The sequence below is a fragment of the Plectropomus leopardus genome, chromosome 20 (assembly GCF_026936395.1).
Source record: "Plectropomus leopardus strain MGB_pleo_1.0 chromosome 20, ASM2693639v1, whole genome shotgun sequence".
Lineage (NCBI taxonomy): Eukaryota > Metazoa > Chordata > Actinopteri > Perciformes > Serranidae > Plectropomus > Plectropomus leopardus.
The window spans coordinates 18,785,944-18,807,828 of NC_142195.1; the positions used below are offsets into that span (position 1 = coordinate 18,785,944).

Consider the following 21,885-nt stretch of genomic DNA (forward strand, 5'->3'; position numbering starts at 1 on the left):
CACTGTTTAAGGTTAGCAAATGTCTCCTGTTACATCAAAACACTGCTGACTTCAGTTAACCATTCATTCAAAACACTCATGAAACATCTTGTGTCAGGTTTCCATTGTTTTAACTTGTCTAAACCCAGAAGGCACAACTTACAATGACTGATGATTATTCCTTTTTCCCATGAATTATACAGAATCTCAACATTTTTTGCAGGCTGGAGTACCAATTCATCACCTTCTTGGGGTTTTAATTATCACTTCTTAATCACACATGGTAAACGACATTAGCATTTGCTCGACTAATAGCTGTCAGTAGTTGCTTTCACACATTCAGCATACTTTTGACACTTACTGTTGGCACTTACTCACTTTAGCCAGTAAGAACATGAATTGATATTGTGTGGGGAGACTGGGGGTAATTTTAACAATTTGTGATTTCTGTGTCTTCACTCAAAAACCTCTTGAACTATTTGGGTGTAATTTGTACAGTATCTAGATCTTGTATCTGTGTTCTACTTGTTAATATTCATCAATTTTCACAATTGTTACAATATTAACAACCTTAGAGGTGACATACTACATGCACCCCATATGCAGCGGCAATTGTAACAAGAGATGTAATACGTTCATATAACCAGCAATCTGGTGAAAACCATATGTCATGATTTATTTCCCCCGAATACCCTGATATCGATATTTGAACGATATTGTATGGTTGGCTTTTGGTACTTTCACAAAATATTTACACAATTAGCAACCACAGTGTTTGTAAAATGTGTGTCAAGAAGGATGCCTCATCTTTTAGTGGTATGGGTTTGAATAAAGTAACCTTACCTTATCACAGAGAATGAGCATGAATTTTATGGTTTTGTCTCATTTCTAAATTGTGCAATTTCAGATGTTACAATTGAACCTGGTCTCCCCTAATGTATACTGTATCAGCTGCAGTAGTTTTAAGTCTAACACATAGTCGCATTACCACTAAATTCCCATACTTTTATATATGTGCATGTGTCAAGGGCACCCACTACTTCAATTTAACACATTTTTTAATTTTCTGTAACCATGAATTTGGCTTTAGTGTTTGTGCTATGGATTGGTTACATTGCATTAAAACAATGTGTTGCATATGTGTGAGAAGAAATTCAGTGGCTTCATGAAAAAGGTGCTCTAGGACCTGATAGCTGTCAGATAAGAAGAGAATAATCATCTTCTTTACATGCAGAAACATCAGTAGTGAAACGTTTAATACCTCTGGATACAGTCTAAAGCTAAATGACTCAGACAACTGGGGTCTTACCTTCTCAACTGAGTGACCTTTGAGCAAGCATGCAGTAGTCCACACAAACTTCCATGCATATAGTCAACTTTTAACTACATAAATAGGAAATTATACACCTGAAGCTGACAGCTGTTTTAATATTTTAAATATTGTCAAACTGAATTAAAAATTCAGAAAGGAAACCAAATATGCAAAGTTTTGAAAATGTATTTGAAACTAATTTGAGAATTGATAATCAAAGTCACACACTTTCACAGTAATGAGCATGACTAAACTGACTTTAATTAAAGCGCAAAGAAATGAAAGATAATGATGCTTTTTTAGTTAGGGCTTTAATTTTCAAATGTGCATTAACCTCTCAAAGTTTGACATAAAGTCTTATAAATTGCTACTCGTATGCTTATGCTTTCTCTGTACTGGCCAGGTTTGCGGTGGGTCTGCATTAAATCAAGTCTGTAGAAATGAGCCAAACCTGGCTGGACTTCAGCCGAGCAATATGCGGCCAAAGCTGTCCACAAGCTCCAACACAGAGGATTAATAGTTTCGGCGTCCTCGCGTAGTGTCACCTGGAACTTGTGGAAAGGTTTTGTGCTGTGGCCACTTTTTTGATTTGGGATTAAAATAATTTGTTAGTTGTGACTGCAAAAAGGAGAAAAGATTCTGTGTGTTTGCACAGAAATGTCGAAAGCTGAAATTCTTCGCCTGGTTTGAAGAAGTGACATCCACAGTAAAAATGAAGGTGATCATGAATATACAGATGCTGGTTAAACATATTTAAGCCTATAAAGAGCTGAACTACAGTCAGAAGGCCACATAGTTTTTGAGCGAACCTGACCATAAATCCACTTGTGTCTTTCTGGCTCCAGTCCACATTTTTGGTGGCTTTAGTGGAATTTCACAGGTGAGCACCGCACATGAAGCTTCTGTGAGACTTTGCTGTTCCCCACAGATGTTTTGACTTGACTTTGACTCAGACAAGCAAATATCTTGACCATGCCACATATCTTCACATGCACTGGGAGTAAAATGAAGGAGTTTCTTTCAATTGGGAAAATATTTGAACCAACATTGCAAATTTGCTCCTTGACATTAAGTAGAACTTCTATTTTGTCAAATAAATATTTAGTTACAAGTCATGTATTGCTCTCTCCTTTGTCCTTCCCTTTAGCCAGGTTGGCAAAGAGACATCAAACTGTCCATTGAATCCCAGCCAATCATAGCTTTTAGGACAGCAGGATGTACAAAGGTGATCAGTGAGATAGCAACAGAGACAGATGTCCAGTATCAGTAACAACTATGGAGTTGGAGGGACTGAGGAGAATATCATAAAGGTTGACAAACTATAGTACTCTTTACTTGAGGGTTTCAGGCATCCTGAATGTAGAATTGATTTTTGAGTTGTCCTGCTTGATGCTCATCATTATTTGCCACCTTAAAAAACAGCAGCTGATTTAATAGGAGATTTTAGTATCACGTGGTCTACACACTGTTTCTCTGTGCTGCCAGCTCTAACAGTCTTGTAGCATGTAGATAAGATCTTTCCCTTAGAACGCATTTCATTTTGATTAATAGTTGTTGCTTCTTGGATGACTGACAGATATTGGTCTGAACACAACTGGAAATGTGATGGTCTGTTGCTTAGACGTCTTTTGCCCTTGTAAAGGAGAGAAAGGGAGAGATGTATAAACCTGGCATTGTGTTTTAATCTGTGAAGTTTCCGATGAAACAAGAAGCAGATAATGTTTCTGACTTCTTATGGAGACACATCTATTTCAATTTTTATATACTCTTTCTGCCTCCCTCCACTCTACATATATGAATACAATTATCGATGATATGGCATTTTTAAAAATGGGAAAAAACACACCAATACCACATAATGGTACATAATCAAAAGCACACGGAAATGTAAACTATTACACGCACATATGCATTTTAAGCATTCGTGTGAGTGTCCACACACGTCAGACAAACACACATAAACATATGTATCAGATTCCTCCCACCACCCAGAGTCAGTTTCACGCTGTGGATAAAGGTTTACAGGGTTGTTTCTACCCTAAGATTGTTTGTGTTTTGGGGGTTTGTCTGAGCTGTGGTAGCTGAGATCATAAAACCTGTGAGAGCTTTACAGCAACGCCACTGTTTGGCTTCCCAGCTCATTTCACCACTTTGTTTCTCTCTGTCTCTCTCTGTGTCTGTCCTTTCTACTTTTGCAAAGGTGTTTACAACCTCTGCGTTACTTTCATAGCTTTGAACACCGTTCTGGACATAAATGCTTTTTAGCCATGCTAGCAGCAATGTTCTATTGATGGCAATGTTTGTCTGTTGATTATTTACTCCAAGGCTTTGGTCAAAATGGAAATAACTCAAAAACTTCTAGATGGATTGCAATGACATTTTGTACAGGTATTCGTGGTCCTCAGAGTGTCAGCCAGACAGACTTTGGTGATCCCGTAACTCCTCATCCAGCACCACCTCGGTGGGGACATATTTGTTTTTAGTGAAATGTCCAGACAGCTATTGATAGATTGCCATGAACTCTGGTACAGATATTCATGGTCCCCCAAGGATAAACCTACTGATTTTGGTGACCCCTCTGACCTGTCATTTAGTGTATCCCATGAGGTTGACACTTGTTGTTTAGAGAGAGAAATGTCTCAACAACTATTCTGTGTATTGAAATTTGGTTTAGACATTCATGTTCCCCCTGAGGATGAATTATAGCGTATATAATGATTTGAATGAGCATGCATCAGGCACACAATTCTCTGTGGGACTTAAGGCACTGCCCAGGGTGAAATGCCAGGTTTTCAGTCCCCCTTCTTAACATCAGCATGTTAATATTGTTAATGTTGGTGCATTAGCATGCTGCTGCTATTAACACATGAAATATGTGTTGTTGTTTTTTTTTTTTTTAACCATTTTCACAGTTTTTAACCTAATAAAAGGTGTATCAGTCAGTGTTGCTATGCATGAGTCACTTTAGAGACATTGCAGACATGGAATTCGTTTTGATTCATACGAATACTTTGCAGCTGAATCCTTACAGCTGAACTGTGATCTAAAATCAGACACAAACCACTCTCTGTCCTCGTACATCTCACTGTGTCTTTCACTCGCTGTCCTCTTCCCGCAGCACTTCTTCCCCAGATCTAAAATTAGTGGAAATCTTTTTTTTTAGTGTATCTGGTATCATTTCTGCAGCTTTGACAGTTGTTATTTTGGTCATAACTTCACGTGACAGAAGCGTGCTAATGTGTGTACCATCCTCAGTGAACGCAAAGGGACACTTTTGAAAACTGAACTCCCAATACATTTAGGACGTTTGGATTCTTCTCATATTTTGTTGGCTGTTTATAAGTCTGTGGTTGTGAGGCTGTGGGTCGTGGCAAACGTCTGCACAACAACAACCATCTCTCTCTTCCCTCTGTCTCGCTCCTCCTCTGTCTTTCCATCTTTCCACCTATGCCTCTTTATCACTTCTCTTCTCTTCCCCACAGACTTTTTCCTCTGACTGTCTGTTTCTAAATATTGTCCTGGACTTCTGTTTATTTCTCCCAATCCTTTTGTCTGCTTTATTGATCAGTCTTTAACCACAATAAACAGATGCATTTCTCTGATGGTTTGGATTCTGGTCCGATTTTCCATGACAACAACTTATTTACTCTTATGTGTGAGAGGATTTGTACTGTTGATAGTGTCAAAAGGTTGAGCATCAGTGTTGTGTGTTTAGAACAAGGGAATTAATGCTAGCTGATGGAAAGTGTTTACATGCAAATTAATGTGAACTTGCCTGGCTGTGTGTGCGTGGCCTGTGTGCTTCGTTTTGCCAGCGGTACTTTGGTTCTGAGTCCAAGCCAGTGGTTTAAGGGAATTGCAGATCCTCGTAAATAGCGCTGTGTGGGTTTTTGATTCTCCCTGTCTCCTTCTATCTGACTTGTGCAGAGTCAAAAGTTGGAGATGTATTTCTGGCATGGCTGTCTGCTGTTTTTGTTGTCCAGTGCTGAGAACACGTTGTCTTCACAAACATCCTTTGCAGTAGGACATTTGGTATCTTTAAGCACGAGGGCAGTGTTTCATAAATGAGCTGTATCAAGCTTTCGGCTTTTAGCTAATCCAATGGGGTTTTAAATGTTTTTATTAAACAAAGAAGGAAATCAGCCCATGAAAGAAATTTTATCACTTTACTCTTGAAATTCTGATTTTATTTTTCTTCAGTTGTAGAAATAATTATTAAAATCATGCAAGTTACATTTTTGTATACTATATTTATTTCCAAAACACAAAGAAAACAATTAAACACTTTACTTTTCCATGTTTTCCCCCCATTCTCCCCCTTAATCATTCCCCTCAAGTGCCAGCACCTTACAGTAATGTTAACGCAAGAAATAGACACATAATAAGTAGATAAAATGCAGCAGCACATCATAAAAGCAAAACAACAACAACAAAACCCCCCAAAAACAATAAAAAAGGAAAAGACACAGATAAACATGCGCTGGACTAAAAACAGAGAGTTATGAACAGTGAATAATGAGTTATGAATATTGAGTCTTCAAAATTTCAAAGTATTGTAAAATCAGACCCCAAGTGGATTTGATTTTCTCAGGATGTCACTGTAATTAAAAATTGATTTTCTCAAAAAAAGAAAAAAGAACACTACTTCCCTCGACCACCTAGAAGAATTGGGGGGGTGAGGTGACTGTCAGTCCATCAGGATTTTTCTACATGCCAAAAGGCTTGAGAAAGCAATTCATTTTTTGTGTCTATTTTTTTTTTAAAGTTTGATCCTTCCTTCCTCATCCTGAATCCCCAAAGATGCATCGGACATGATCACAACAGAAAGATTCACAATGTTGTACTAAGCTTCTGCCCTTTACATTCACACGTGTGAATGATTTAATATGAATAAAGTACTCTCCTCCACGAAGGTTGAGGTCGATGGGGTTTAAACAATGTTATGTATGTGACTGTAGTAATGGAGCAGTCAGTAAAGGAAGTCCATTAGTGACCTTGGGAGTCTTGAAGAGGTCAAACTGTTTGACCTCAGAAGAGGCTATGTTTATACGTGTGTGCATTTGTGCTTTATACTGTCATATGATATGAAGCTTGCCAAAAATATTCCCAAAAGTAATGAATATGTGCTTTGGTTTTTATTGTTATTATATTGGTAGCGGGGGGGATTGTAATTGATAAAAATTGATTAGTCAACAAAGTGAAACAAAACTTGTAAAGCTCTTTGAATAACACTTCTATAGGATAAGGTGCTATTTAAATAAACTTGCCTTAACATAAGATCATATAAGATACTAATGTGCTGCTCTAAAGACTGTTTGTACTTAAATAAGATAAAGCACTATATAACCCGTGTAATTGTGAGCCTAGAGGTTGTGATCACATGATCCTTGTGCCTTAGTAGGAAGTCAAGTGATGTAGTTAAAGAGCGTGAAAGTCCATTTAGGGAGTTGGTCGAAGTGGTGAACAAACAAGTGGTCAAACAAACACAGGACTTTCAACCAGGAGACATCTGTTTTTGTTCTGGGTGAAACCAAAAGTCAATGTCCAATTATTAATCATAATAACTATATTAAGTCACATCATTCACCTCACCTCAGGTCATGCCATGCTTCGGCACCCTAACCTTAACCTTAACTGTAATTGCGATATTTCCCTATACCTCTCACATAACCAGTAGGGGTGTTAATTTTTGAGGCATCATATGAACAGTTGTATGAGTATACGCTGTCTAAAGACACATGCACTGACTGGACATAATTAATATAGTGACACTGAAGACCATTTGGCAGTTGATGAATCTTAAGTGGTTACAATGTTGCTACTTTTTTCCTGCATGAATGTGTTTTATCTTGATCTTATTTACTTCCCTGTTTGTGTGATAACTCACACACAATGTGGATACTTGGATGGTCAGTGTGTGTCCTCACTAAGTGCTCGCAGCTGAATCTCGGCATGATACAGTGTTGTTCTTGACTCATGCTGTCCTGAAGATTAACAGCGCTCCTTCAGTCGACAGACACGTCACAGAGATTGATGGCTGTTTTCCTTGTGGCTCACTGTGTTTTCAAGACCCACGTGTTGTTTCTTAGTGGACTGATGGGTTGAGTGGCTCCTTGGCTGCTGTGTGAGGTTTTGCATGTGCGTGTCTGTGTGTCCTTGTGTGAAAGAGAAAGAGAGAGAGAGAGAGAGAGAGAGAGAGGAAAAGGGTGACAGAAAGTCTCTTGAATAGTCTGTGGTTGCAAACTCTCACAAACTCTTCTCTCCTTTGTGGTCAGTGAGTGTCTGATAACAGGTGCAAACATAATGTGTGCAGCATGTGTGGATTTCTTAGCAAATTTTTGTATATTCATATAACAGTGAAGGGTTGAATTTTGTATGTTCTAAGACAGAGAAGAGTAACTTTTCTTATGTTTATGCTTTTATTTTTAATTGAGAATCAGATGATTTTATTGATGTATCGTAGTATTGTCTGTAACTTTAATTAATTGTTAAGTCCTTAAAATATCAGAAAACTGTTCAAAGAACACAAGGTGACATTTTGAAACTGATTGATTTATACAAAACCTCACATTTTCAGAAATGATCAACAGTAAATTTACACATTTGAGAAGCTGGGACCACCAAACATTTGGCATTTTTGCTTAACAATTAATTGGTTATTAGACCTGTTGACAATTCATTTTCTCACAGGTGATTGATTGGTTATCCACCAATTCTGAGTGACCCTTTAATTCTGTGAATTTTTATTCATTTGTCATCCAATGTTTTATCACTATAGATGTGAACACATGTTGTGTTGGCATGTGTATGTCAAAGGGTGTGTTGGTTGGGACTTATACAGCTTGTCCAAGGTTTAGAGAAGCAGGATAGAGTGGGGGGTTTGAGAAGTTGACATTTCAATCACCACAATCCCCAGTACACACATACACATACACACACACACACACACACACACACACACACACACACACACACACACACACACACACACACACACACACACACACACACACAAACGTGAACACAGACCTCCAGCCATTTGGTTTGAGGCTGATTCCCTGTGACAGCCTAAATATTTGGCTGCGTCCGGGCACCAAGGTAAGTGCACCCCACAAGAATGTTTTTACAGGGCGCGAGGGAGAGAAAGAGAGAGTGTGTGAATGAGAGAGAAAGAGATAGTGACAGAGAGAGAAAGAGAGAGAGGGAGAGAGAGAGAAGTTTTGGACAGAGATAAAGAGAGAGAAACAGAGAACACACAGAAAGATGGAGAAGAAGCACTGTATTCACAGCTACGTATAAATGTGGTTTGTCTGCTGGCCATCAGTGTGACCTGCGCAGATCAAAGGTTCATTGTAACAGATCTCCCATTTAGCATTTACTGGCAGTAATAGTTGTTAACATTTAGGCTGGCGTACAACACATAATGAAAGTAAATATAGTAAAATACCAGTCTGTTCTCATTCAGTAAGACAGCTTGGTCAGTGGCCACTGGTGTCTGATTCCAATCCACAAGGTACCCTTAAATGTCTGTATGACGTACCACGGTGATGTAGTGCAAAGAGAGGTGGAGGGGCGAACCAAACACAGGACTTTCACTTAGGAGAGCAGGGTGGTATCACCAAACGGTGTATGAAGTACACCCGATTTCTTAAGCCAGATCTGTTGTCGTAGAATTAAACAATAGGAATAGCTTAAAATGCGTAGATATGGCATGCAAAATGTCATTTATATTGTTGTGCTATTTATACTTCTTCCAGAGATCAAGGTGAGTTAACATGTGTTTATGTTCTGTGTTAAACATTTCGTTTTTTTAAAACTAGGTTGCATGGTTAATGTCAAGTGATATATCAGATATGTCACGTAACATTGTTCATAACTGACTTACGTTATGTATTATCTGACATTTTATGGCATGGGAGTTAAAATAATTTCTCTTGCCGTTAGATCTGTCATCTTGTTTAGTCATTTTTCAAGCAAAACAAAATGTCAACCATGGGGTGGTTTAAGCTTCTTAAATGAGTAGAGTTGTTACTTTTTAATCTGATTTTTTTTTTTTTTAATCAAATTTGGGTTTCAAAACAAGCAATATGAAGATGTCATTCTGGGCTCTGAGATATGATGAAATTGTTTTCTCACATTTTATAAATTAAAAGATTAATTGAATCATTAGAGAAAATAATTGACTGAGTAATAACAAAATAGTGTCAGCCATTGTACAGCTAAAAATACATTGTCCATTTAAGGAAAAAAAAAAGAAAAGCTGCCTAAATATATCCTTCCAATGAAAACCCCCTTTTTCCATGCACATTTTGAAGAGAAAGAAACTTTGTGTGCACACAGACCTCAGCTGTCTGGCTCTGTGAGAGAGCTGTTCATGTCAACATTCATTGATTGAACTGTTCAAGATCAAAAGGAATCGGATATATCAATTATACCAAAGGATGGATTTTCCTTTCAAAAAGAGGGAAAAAAACCAATTTTTCGGTCATCATTATTGTCAAAGACGTAGGCCTCAGGATTTTTCTGTGTGGCCTGGCGATGAAATCATCATCTTTCTTTTTGTCTTTTTCTCCCCCATGTAGGAAACCTAGGCCCTGCATTCCCTTTCTTTTCTCTCATATTTTAAAATTAATAAACTTATCTTCAAAGGTCTTCTTTGAGCTCTGTAGAGGCTGCTGTAATCCAAGTTGATGAAGCATTTAAACACACACACACACACACACACACGCTCACAGACAGATGCATGCATGTACATACAAACACACAGAAAAAAGATCTAATCTTGTACAGGTGTATACACACTTACATGCACAGAAACACACACACACGCAGTGAGGAGGTCACAAATGACCCGAGGAATGCAGAGGTCAAATCTTTAAAGACCTGGCTGATAGAGGGGATGTATAGGATCAAAGGAGAGAGAAAGGGAGGGAGAGATGCATGGAAGAAGGGATACGAAGAGAGGGAGGGAGGGAATGTACAGGATCAAAGGAAAGAGGAAGGGAGTGAAATGATGGGAGGATGAATGGGGAAGTCAGAGCGAAGGAGAAAAGTAGGGGAAAATGTGCTTGGGGAAGTTGGAAGGAGAGAAAAGGGGGAGACGGGGGAGGAAAAAGAGGTGGATGCGGCGGGATAGAGGGACATAGTGTAAAAACAATATAGATAACTCAAACTGACAGGTGTGTACATGTGTGTGTTTAAATGGTGGGTTTTCAGCCAGAAAGTGAAAGCTCACTTGTGCAGTGGTGAAAGATTTATGCATGTGCAGATGTGTGTGTGTGTGTGTGTGTGTGTGTGTGTGTGTGTGTGTGTGTGTGTGTGTGTGTGTGTTAGAAAGAGAGAGAGAGAGAGGGAGAGAGTGAGTGAATGGGGAATGTCAGTGAATACCTGCTGAATGAAGCTGTGACCATTTGTTGCAGCTGCTGTACCCATTAGCTGCTTTTGACAATCATTTCTTTATAAATGTGGGCACATTTGAAAATAAATACTTTTTCCTCCTTTATGCCTTTTTCCCAGTCCCAGTGGTGGGTAGTACCATGATACATTTAATCTGTTACATGTACTTAAGTAATTATTTTTAACAAATTCTAAAAGTAGATGTTGGGCAAAATACTTTTTATTCTTATTAAGTATATTTGCAGTAAAAATATATGTACTTCTACTCACTGTTACATCCGAATACACACTTATTGCTAATTTTTCTGACATAATTAATTATAAATAATTATTATACTCAGCTGAGAGAGCCTGCTCGACAGTGATTATCTGATAAGAAAATAGAAAACTTAACATGACGGCGACGTCTGACTTCATCATTTATGGAGTCCCATGCAGTTGTTACAACCCTGAGATCTGTCCTAAAACCCTCAATATCAGTCCTAAAAAGTCTGCTGTGTATCTGTTACTTATATGAAAACTTAGTCACTCAATTTCTGGAAGATGACATAAAGGGCAAGTTACTTCATGCAGTTCAAAGAAAACAACGCAGTCAAATAACCAGGTGTTGGTGTGTAAATGTTGGACTACCGGAGGACTATACTTCAGTGTCTGTGAAACGCTAGCAGTGCTTCTGTGCTCCTGATAGGTCATGTTTTAAGGTTGACTGCTCCGACATCTGACATGTCACTGATAACATCGCTAAACTCAGAATCCCTATCTCTGTATCTGTCTATTACTGTCTGCCTTCATGCTCTCCTCTGAGATTTCACTGATAACATCAGTGCAGAGAGTCAATTCCTCTCATTATCTCTCTCTTTCTTTCTGCCTTCACCTCTCTCCTATTGTTTCAACTGCTGTGTTTCTTTCTCCGCTGATTCTGGTAGAAATCATTGACTGCTTCTCTTTCGCTCCCTTAGAGATTTGCATTACTCTGATAACATCAGGGAGTCAGGAGGAAACAGAGAAGTTGTTGGAAGTTTTCATTTGTATTTGAGAGATGGCCAAGGCTCAATGAATTCTAAATGCTCTGTGTGTGCGCGTGCGTTACTTTTGAACCTCTTGTTTCAACCCATACACACGCTTTTCTGCTCACACACAAATGCGCATAAGCAGTCAGAAAAACAAGATTTTTGTAGATAGGAACACATACACACACAGACACACACGCACGCAAGCTCCTCTTTCGTTTTGTATCAAAATTAAGTTGGAAATTAAGTTACTGAAACATTCTCCAGCTCCAGTGCCAGCACTTATGATCAGAGTTACATCAATTAGCCTGCGGCTTTACCATACAAGGAGTTTATCTCAGTGTTTACAAGCTGCTCACATTGCACCAGATTCATACTGTGACAGGAACTCACATACAGTTTACACACAATATACATTTATATACAGACAAAATGTGCTGCTGACACATTGAGATTAAATACCTCGACTTATCTTATCTTCACTTGTTATGTCTATAGGTGAGTAAGATGGCTATGTTGAGGCTGAAATACACTAAAGATGAATGTAAAGAATGAAAGCACTCTGATGCTAAACTGCGTGTGAACATTGCACGCTGCCGTACCATCATCCTGTCCTGCTTAGTACAGTTAATGTTACTAAGTGTTTGATGTGCATAATCTAATACTAATGCAGTTAGCATTTTGAATTCCACAACAATCCAGTTTGAATGTGTTTTGTATCTGTATATGTGTCAAGCTTTTCATTAATCTTAGAAAAGGCTGGTTGTCCTTTTACTTTAAAAGACAGTTATACAGCTTTAGTTTGAAGGAGTTCATTGACTCTAAGGAACAAAACATTTACTAGGAACAAGTCTTCTTAACGGGAGACTTCTTTCACTCGCACTCACAAGAGTAAGGGACTACATAGAAAATAGCCCAGATTTCACTTCCTGTATGAATGTAGCCCCAAACCATGATGTTTTTTCTAATCCTAACCATGCGCTTATGATGACATCCAGGTGTTGGTTGCCACTTGCTTTTGTTGCCTCATCCTAAAGATGTGCTTTTGTTGATATCCCAGCATTGGTTGCGGCATCCAGGAATTACAACAGCAGATGTGAAGGATACCTAGAGCGTAATATGTGCTGTAGATGCGAAAGTCCACTTACAATGACATATGAGTTGACTTGGTATGAGAAGGTATTGGCCATGTTGTTTCCTTGCCAAAATTTAGGAGGGAAATTTAGCTCCCTTCCTGACAATCTATGTCAACACACTATATACCACAGGCCGTATAAATAATGGACATAGCTACTGTATCGCATCCATTGATATGTGGACTGTCTTTTTGAAGCCTCTAGGTTGACATTTCAGCAGTTGCCATCTATTTTTTTTTTGAGCCAGATCTGACCATATTTAGACGAGAGGTTAGATCTGTGGAGGTGCATTGGATGGATCTGACTCACGGACTGTAGTGACACCTCGCAGACAGCCTGTCACTCAATAGGCCCCGCATTTAAATATGCTTAATTTTGGGCCTCAGGAAAATGTTAATGGCTGAGTTAAATAAAAATTCACTTCTTATAGAGTCGCCATATATATTGAAATTAGCTGTAGAGACCAAAACTGTTTTTTGCATGACGCTGTGAAAACATGTATATTTCTGCTGTAAAGCTGTGCATTTTAACATGGAGGTCTATGAGGATTCACTCTGTTTTGGAGCCAGCCGCAAGTGGTCATTCAATCAACTGCAGCACTTTTTCATTGGCTTCATTTTTAAGCCCTGAGGGTTGCTGCTAGGTTCATCCCCTAATGTCAAATATTGCCAAATATGCGTTGTCCTGCTTATTTATGACACCCCCTCTACCTCACTTGTATGAGACGCTAACAGGTGGTCCCTAAGATTGTTTGTCGTGGCTCAGACTGCATGATATGAGCTTGATAAATGACCCACTGATGTGAAGTTTTGTGAGATTTCAGCAGAGCTGAAAAATTAATTAAAACTGTTTAGCTTGTAGACTGTGAAATTTGAATTTGGCTCAATCATCACGGATTAGATATTCACTTTATTACATGCTCAAATAACGATTTTTAAATAAAAAGTTTCAGCTGTGCGACTCACTAAGCTGCACCGTTATGGTTGTATGGTGTAAGTGCTCGTGTTCAGTGTGTTTGCTTTTGTGGAACTGTGTGAAATGGGTGAAATGATGATGGTGTCACTGCTGGCAAATTGATATTTGACTCTAGTGCGTTCAGTCGATGAGTGGATATTACTGTTCTCAACAGACTGATGGTTTTTATGGCTGTTGGAAAGTGATCCACAGTTTTGTAAATTCAATTAATGTAACCTTTCCTCAGAGTGAGCTTGCTACTTTTCTTGCAAATCCTAAAACTAAGCCAGCACACTCCAGAGCGAGACAGCGAGGGTTTTTTCAGCCCGAACGGCCGAACACTCCAAATCTCCACATGTGGGAATCTGACTGTGATGATGTTTGCTCTGGATGCACACACCCACCCCACTCCATCTCAACAAGAGGGGACATTTCCATGACAAAGGACAATTATTGACTTTCATTGGCTCCGCTTGCTTTGATATCAGCAAGGGGTGTGTCTGTGTTTCTGTGTGTGTGTGCTGGAGGGGGGGTTTAGGGGGCAGTGGTGGAGGAGAAGAAGAAACAGGGGGACCTGATGAAAGGAGCCGAGTGGGAAAATGCACCCGCTGACCCACAGTGCACTAACAGAAGAGGAGGATCATAGTGGAAAGAAAGATCATTCATTTAGCTTTTTTCTTACACTCCTCTCTGTTGTCTGTTTCCTTCCTTAATTTCTTGCTTGTGTTTCTTCCTGTCTATCTTTCCATCCTTTAGCCCCCCCCCCCCCTTTTTTTTTTTTTACTTTCTTTCTTTTTATCTGGCTATGACTGATCTTCCCCCTCCCGCTTCTCCCTCCTCCTCCCTTCACAGCCATAATTTAAGGGGCTGAAAGGCACGGCGAGCGGAGAAAGAGGAGAAGAGAGAGCTGAGAAAAAGGGGAGACCCTGCAGATGAGGGCCTTCCTTCACGGACGTGGCACAGATGTGAGGGTGTTTTTGTGAAATGAGTCGGGGAGGGGCGGCGATAGGCTAATTTGCGTGGCATAAAGACGGGGCCCTTTTCATATGCAGAGCGCTACTTTGATGCGCGGCCGATGAAAGCTGGAGGGAGCGCAGGGGAGAGGAGAAGAGAGGGTGATGGAGGGGTTCTTTGTCCTCTGACAAGAAGGCATCTGCTCCAGGCTGCCCTCCTCTCCTCCTCTCCTCTGCTATACCGAGGCTCCCACAATGGGCCAGCCGAGAGAGAAAAGTGTCATCAGAGCACCTTAGAAAACAGAACATGGAAAAAAAAAACAGTGGCTTGGGTCCGCCTGGTTGGTGTACGGGCATGCATATCAATACTGAATTTATTTGACAAAGATCTGAGAGTACACTGAATTGTAAAAACATGCAGACATACTGTAGACACATTTACATACGGTAGTTCCACAGCTGACAAAACACATCTTCACATTGACTGATTGCTCCCATTGAGAAACAAATAAGCCATACAAACTTTCCTCTTTTATGGGACTTGAGATCAATGGCTTGCAGGGTGAAAGGTGTGCATGTATTTGTGTGTGTGTGAGAGTGTGTATGGTGGAGAGATCAGAGGGAGAGCATGTGCTGAGGTGAGTGGCAGTGGTTTCTGTGTGGGTCTGTCTTAGACCATAGGACTTTCAGAGTGTGTTTGTGTGCATGTATGCATATGTGTGTCCTCGCGGCACTGATCACAGGCGGCAGGCTCACCAGGGCCCTCTCACCGAACACTGGCCGATTTCACGCTTGCACAATAGCTGAATCTCTGCAGCAGCACAGAGAGGGTTTTTGGCAGGAAAAACTCAAACTGTCTACTTTGCTGTACTAGTTAGTTCAGCAAATCTGAACATTTTACTAAGTTAACCACCTGTTTGGGGTTTACATCACATGTGGGTTTCTGTCACTCAAGACGGTGGAATAAAATGATGTCTGTGAGATGCATGTGTGAGTTTAAGCAATGTTTGCAGCATAGCTCTAGGGATGGTTTGTCGGTCAGCTGACCACATTGGTCCATACTGAAATATCTTAAAAACTGCTGGATGGATTGAGATGACGCTCTCTAAAAGTATTCCTGGCCCCAGACCATTGATACTTGAGACTTCGGTGATCCTGTGACTTGCCACCAGGAAGTTTATATATGTGGTTTTAAGTGGAATGTCTTTACAGCCATTGGATGTTCTGTCATGACATTTTGTACAGTAATTTATGTTTCCCTGAGGATGGATCCTTACAACTTTGATCCCATAACTTTTTAACTTTTTCCCAAAGTGTTGCCATCAGGTCATGCATATTATTTGTCCAATACTTTTTGAAGGGATACCTGATAATGAATGTAGCCATGGTGACATCACCCATTGGTTAATAAACTCCCATTTTGAAGCATCGAGTTTACACAATTTACTTGCTCTTGCTTAATCAGTGATGTCAGAAAGCCTTTTGGTCTTCCATCAGAGTATGAAATAAATCAATAAATGACAAGCTGTCATTGTCTCATTCTAGGTGATCTTTGCCCTGAACCAGACGTTATTACAGCAGGAGTCTTTAAGGGCAGGAAGCCTGCAGGTCCCGTACACCACCGAAGATCTCATCAGACACTACAACTGTGGAGATCTCAACTCCATCATCTTCAATCATGACACCTCACAGGTCAGTATCTTATCTTATCTTATCTTATCTTATCTTATCTTATCTTATCTTATCTTATCTTATCTTATCTTATCTTATCTTATCTTATCTTATCTTATCTTATCTTATCTTATCTTATCTTATCTTATCTTATCTTATCTTATCTTGTATTATCTTGTATTATCTTGTATTATCTTGGACTATGGACTATGTTTTGTGTAGTTAATAAGCTAAAGGTCATTTTGACCCCTTGACCTTTTGGAGTGTCCCAGTGACATGACCTTTAACCTTTTACCTTCACCCCTAACCCTCTGACTGACCCTCTATCGCCCTGCACCCTCCCTTCTACCAGCTTCTCTGTAATAACACCAATTTGGCCTTTCGACTCCTCCTTCAGTCATTCTTGCCAGGTCTTTTTCTCCTTTATTTGCAGTTCTTCCACAAAACAGAACCTCTGCACCTTGTCGAATTTTATTTTATTGAATAAAAGTGCTGGGAAATACATAACAAATCTCGTCTCCCTTTTCTTCTTCTCACCTTTTGTGGATTGATGGAACCATCACCTCTGCACCCTCCAGGTCCCGAACTTCAATAATGTGACACTGCCACCCAGTGAGCAGGTGACAGCCCAGGAAATAGACAGCTACTTTCGACAGGAACTCATCTACAAGAGAAATGAGAGGATGGGTAAGAGAGTCAAGGCACTGCTTGAGGAACACCCCGACAAGAGCTTCTTCTTCGCCTTCGGAGCAGGTTAGTGACAGATACATATTGAAAAGGAAGAAAGTACAACATTTTCGTGACATTTAAGCATTAGCTCCACAGATGCCAGTGCTTTCGGGTAAAATGTCAATACATAGCAGGTCTTTCTAAGTCTCCGTTCATCAACGCACTCAATAAGATTACTTTTATCCCTACAACAAAATGTCTTAAATTCCTCTTTTTGTAAGCAGAGCACTTCTGCAAAGGAGAGCTTAACAAACTGAGCAGCTTAACAAACTCATGCAGAGAAAGAGAAAACAAAGACAACTTCAGAAATCCCAGCTGTTCAGAGAGGTCAAATTGGCTGATTGTCTTTCTCTTCCTAATCCGCAACGCAATACAGCTCAGAGTATAAGTATAAAAATACATTTTCACAATCCCTCTTTACTTTTTTTGATGGAACAAATCAGGATTTTTCAGGATTTCACATTTTGTCTCCAGACACACTTGTTACTTACTTTTTATGACAAATTTTCCATTTTTGTGTTTGCCCTCTCATTGTTTGTCGATTTTGTTTGTAAAACCTCCGTTGATGAGCAGCTCTGGGTCGATGAGTGGATTAGCGGACAAAACTAACCTTGACTAGACTGATCGATTGATCAGCAGCTTTATCAGCTCAGGGTCCAAAGAAGACAGAGTTGTGTTTCTCTGAAGAGGAGGGTCAATATTCTTTTATCAGCTGAAGACTGACCAGAAACAGACATTTGGCCTGTTCGAGTCCTCCCGAGTTTTAGTTATGTCAGTTTAATTCTTTGAATACCTTATAAGTAGCAGCCGCCTGATAAGAGACTTGACGTAAAACAGGGAGGATAAAAAGAGCAGATAACAGCAAAGCACAATCCACAAAGTTATCTACTTAAGCATGGTTGCCTTTATGTGTGTGAGTGTGTGTGTGTGTGTGTGTGTGTGTTCATGTTTTTTGGTTGGACGTTGTCTGGTCTGAGGCAGACAGTCTTTTTCCTGTGGTTGTTTAAGCAAAGCACTGTTCACACTAATTAAGAAGACAGGGCTTTTTTGTGATAATTTTCTCAAGTGGATTTTCAGTCTGATAGAAGTAAGATTGTATGTCATGCCAAACACTTCCGTGCACCAGACAGGGCTAAATATCTAACAACAAAAATATAAGAAAACCTCTTGTGAACACACACAAAATCAAAAGAAAACCATCGACTGTATACTTCAAAGTAATGTTTATATATGCAATGTTTAAAATAAATTGCACACCAAATAGCAGAGGAAATAATGAAAATACTACAAGCCTAAAGATAAAGTAGGGTTAAGTGTTAGTGACATCTGCAGGTAAATCACGATATAAATGTAGAAGTAGTTTAAGTTATTGTTAGCTAGATGTCTCCAAACTTTATTTTATTTTATTTCTAGAGGGGTACCTGGAATAAAGCATTCAGTACGATTTTTTATCATCATTATCATTTATAGGACTCTCACTAACCATTATTTTCATTATTGATTGATCATTTTTCAATTAATCGTCCATAATAGGTAGAAAATATTTTTTAAAATCCCATTATATTTTAATGCAGCTCACTTTGATGTTGGTGTTTTTGCTTGAAAAGTCACTAAAATTTTTAATCAATTATGAAAATTGACTGAGCATTAATCTCTTTTACAGCTTTTTTATTTATACCTGTCTTGTGAATAATTTCTTAAAATGATTTCCACTTTAATAAATTACCAGAAATCATGTACATAAATTAGTTTTAATCTTAAAAACATTTGATTCCAAAATTTAAATAACAATATCTTCATTTTTTTATCACAAATTTAAGAAATGGACAAAGTGGGAGTGCAAAATAAACCAAAATAAATCAAAACATTAGTGATTAGATCTGTCATCAAATGTAAAAAAAAAAATAAAAATGGTACTACAGCTTAATACTTGAGATAGAATGTTATAAATTGTAGTTCATTACACTCACATATAAATGGCACACTGTGGACTTTTAAGCTAACTTAGTCAATTTAACTTCATTGAAACCATAAAAACCATAAGAAAATGTATAATATTTTTACAGAGAAGGGCACGGACAGTTTGGAAAGAATCTATTTGCCCAAAATTAAATTTAGCTCATTATGGGATATGTATGGAGGCATGAGGATCAAACTTTAGTGCCATCAATTTAACAGTCAGATTTTCCTCGTGATGACATCGTCAGAAACATCCTCATCCAAAGTTTCTTTGGTCATTTAAAAGCAGAGAAGCAGCAAACTTTGAGCAGAGAGAGAGAGAGGCCTTCACAGTCTGTTGGTCTCGGAGCTGGCAGGAAACAGCTGAGGAAAAGCAGACACACACACACACACACACGAGCACACTCGAGCCCTAACAAGGAGTACATTTCACGGCGTGTCCCTGAGGAGGTGCCTTTACAAGGGCTTGGTCTAAAAAGGTGTGTGCCTCTACGTGTATTTGTGTGTGTGTGTGTGTGTGTGTGTGTGTGTGTGTGTGTGTGTGTGTGTGTGTGTGTGTGTGTGTGTGAGAGAGAGACAGAGAGAGTGAGAGAGAGAGAGCTGGTGAGTGAAAGTGATACGGGCAATCAACCTAGAAGCACTAGTCGTAGACATACGGAGGGCAGGTTGGGTCGGCGTGTACAAGGAACGGGATGAGGCACATTAGGGTGCATGCACACGTGCATATACCCTCACACACACACACCCACACACACATAGAAAAAGGTACGCACACACACTGCCCAGCCCCCAAGACAGACCTGGGTAAAATGTGTCCTTAATTATCCCTGGAGGGGTCAGAGGACACACGCACACGCACACGCACACACACACACACACACACACACACACACACACACACACACACACACACACACACACACACACACTACAATGGAGCCCATTATGTCCACGTACTCAACTTCCCTGTTACAGTCAGGTGTGAGACCAGTCTTATCAGTGACCATCTCATGTTTCTTTGAATCTGTGCAAATGAGTGTCTTGACAAATCCCAGATTATTGTCTGTTCTGCATTTTGTATATATTTTTTTTAGCTAATACTTTCCTGAACTGTCAGTGTGACGTGTTGCAGTTGCCAGAAAGAACTTAAATTGTAATGCAGCAAGCTTTAGGTAAATTATGATTACTTGAAATTCATCCAGACTTCAAACTAAATCGGATTCGGAGGAATTAGCCACATATCTAGCATACTTTTCTTCCCGAGTAATGATCCCATTAGCCTGCAGGGGTTGGCCTGCAGATTCTTGACTGACCTATGTGGAAAATTGTTGAGGTTTTCCATTTTTCTCCATAATAAGCTTTATTGCCACAACAAGTTAACAGGACTGTTTATACATGATCATTTATTCCCTGTCAGATTGCCTGGTTGGATGCAGATTGTGCTTTGCTAAAGGAAAGATATCAGAGTTAAGTGTTAAAGTGTTTGGGTATCCTGGTGATACAGTGTTTGTAGAATTTTAAGTCATGTTTGTTTATCAGGATTGATCTGCAAAAGTATATCAACTTTTAAAGGAACAGTCCACTTCAAAATCAAAAATAAATATTTGTCCTCTTACCTGTAGTGCTATTTATCAATCTAGAGTGTTTTGGTGTGAGTTGCAAGCTGTTGGAAATATGTAACTGTGGAGATATTTGCCTTCTCTAGTATATAATGCAGCTAGATGGCACTTGGCTTGTAGTGCTTAAATAAAAAAGAAATATCGTTTTTTAAATGAAATTTGATTTGCTCTACATTGCTGCTACCGTAAAACAAAACACTCCTGGATTATCAATCCTGATGTCTATTTGAATAACGTCTTGTCATATGAAGCAAACGTACTAAAATCATAATTGAAAGAAGCTAAAGTCCACAACATTAAGATAATAAAGTATAAAAAAGTGAAACAGTAGTATAGGGCTGTGGATAAATGTGCTGTTTTTCATTGTTATCTGTGTTTATGGGAAAGAAATATTTAGTGATTTTTTTTGTGGTTTTTGAAATTGTTTATGGAGAAAGCATTAATGGTTGACAGTCACACACTGCCAAACCAGAGCTAACGTTTTCTAACCCTAAATGATTTCTCATGTGCTTACGGCATAACACACACACACGTGCGCACACACACACTGACATGCAGCCTTGCATTCTCTCCCTGTCTTGTTTTCTGTGAGTGTGTGCACTTTGTTGACCAAGTCTCAAGCCATCATTAGATAAGATCCATTTTATGCCTCCGCGCCGACAACAGCCATGGCCAAAGGCATTATGTTTTCAGATTGTCCGTCTGTTGGTCCCATTTTCTTGAACGTGATATCTCAGGAATGCCTGGAAAGAATTTTAGCACATTTGGCACGACGTCCAGTTGGACTCAAGGATGAGCTAATTAGATTTTGGTGGTCAAAGGTCAAGTTTACTGTGACCTTACAAAAGATGTTTTTGGCCATAAGTCAAGAATTCATATGCTCGTCATGACAAAACTTTACACAAATGTCTAATAGGATTGAGTAATGAAGTGATGACATTTAATATCCAAGAAGTCAAAGCTCAGCTTCACGTTGTCGCTCATAGAGTGAACACAGCATTAGACAGAATGCCCTCTGAAGGATTTTTATTTTACCATCTACACGGGAACCACTTATCATCTCTAAAGACTCTTTTACACCCTAACACCAAATTAAAAAAAACACACCTAAAAAAGGAATAGCATATTACCAGATAAAGTTTGTTAGAGAGAAACTGTTTAAGATAT

At 39.2% G+C, this 21,885-nt stretch overlaps 1 protein-coding gene across 2 annotated transcripts in view; it reads left to right on the plus strand.

Annotated features, from left to right (window-relative positions):
• Nucleotides 1-21,885, plus strand: part of trabd2a (TraB domain containing 2A) — a 71,077-nt gene that overhangs the window by 17,112 nt on the left and 32,080 nt on the right. For both annotated transcript variants that reach the window (XM_088071073.1, XM_042509478.2), the window contains 2 exons: nucleotides 16,286-16,432; nucleotides 16,990-17,164. In XM_088071073.1, the coding sequence (XP_087927199.1) occupies nucleotides 16,286-16,432; nucleotides 16,990-17,164 (322 nt within the window). The remainder of the gene's footprint in view (nucleotides 1-16,285; nucleotides 16,433-16,989; nucleotides 17,165-21,885) is intronic.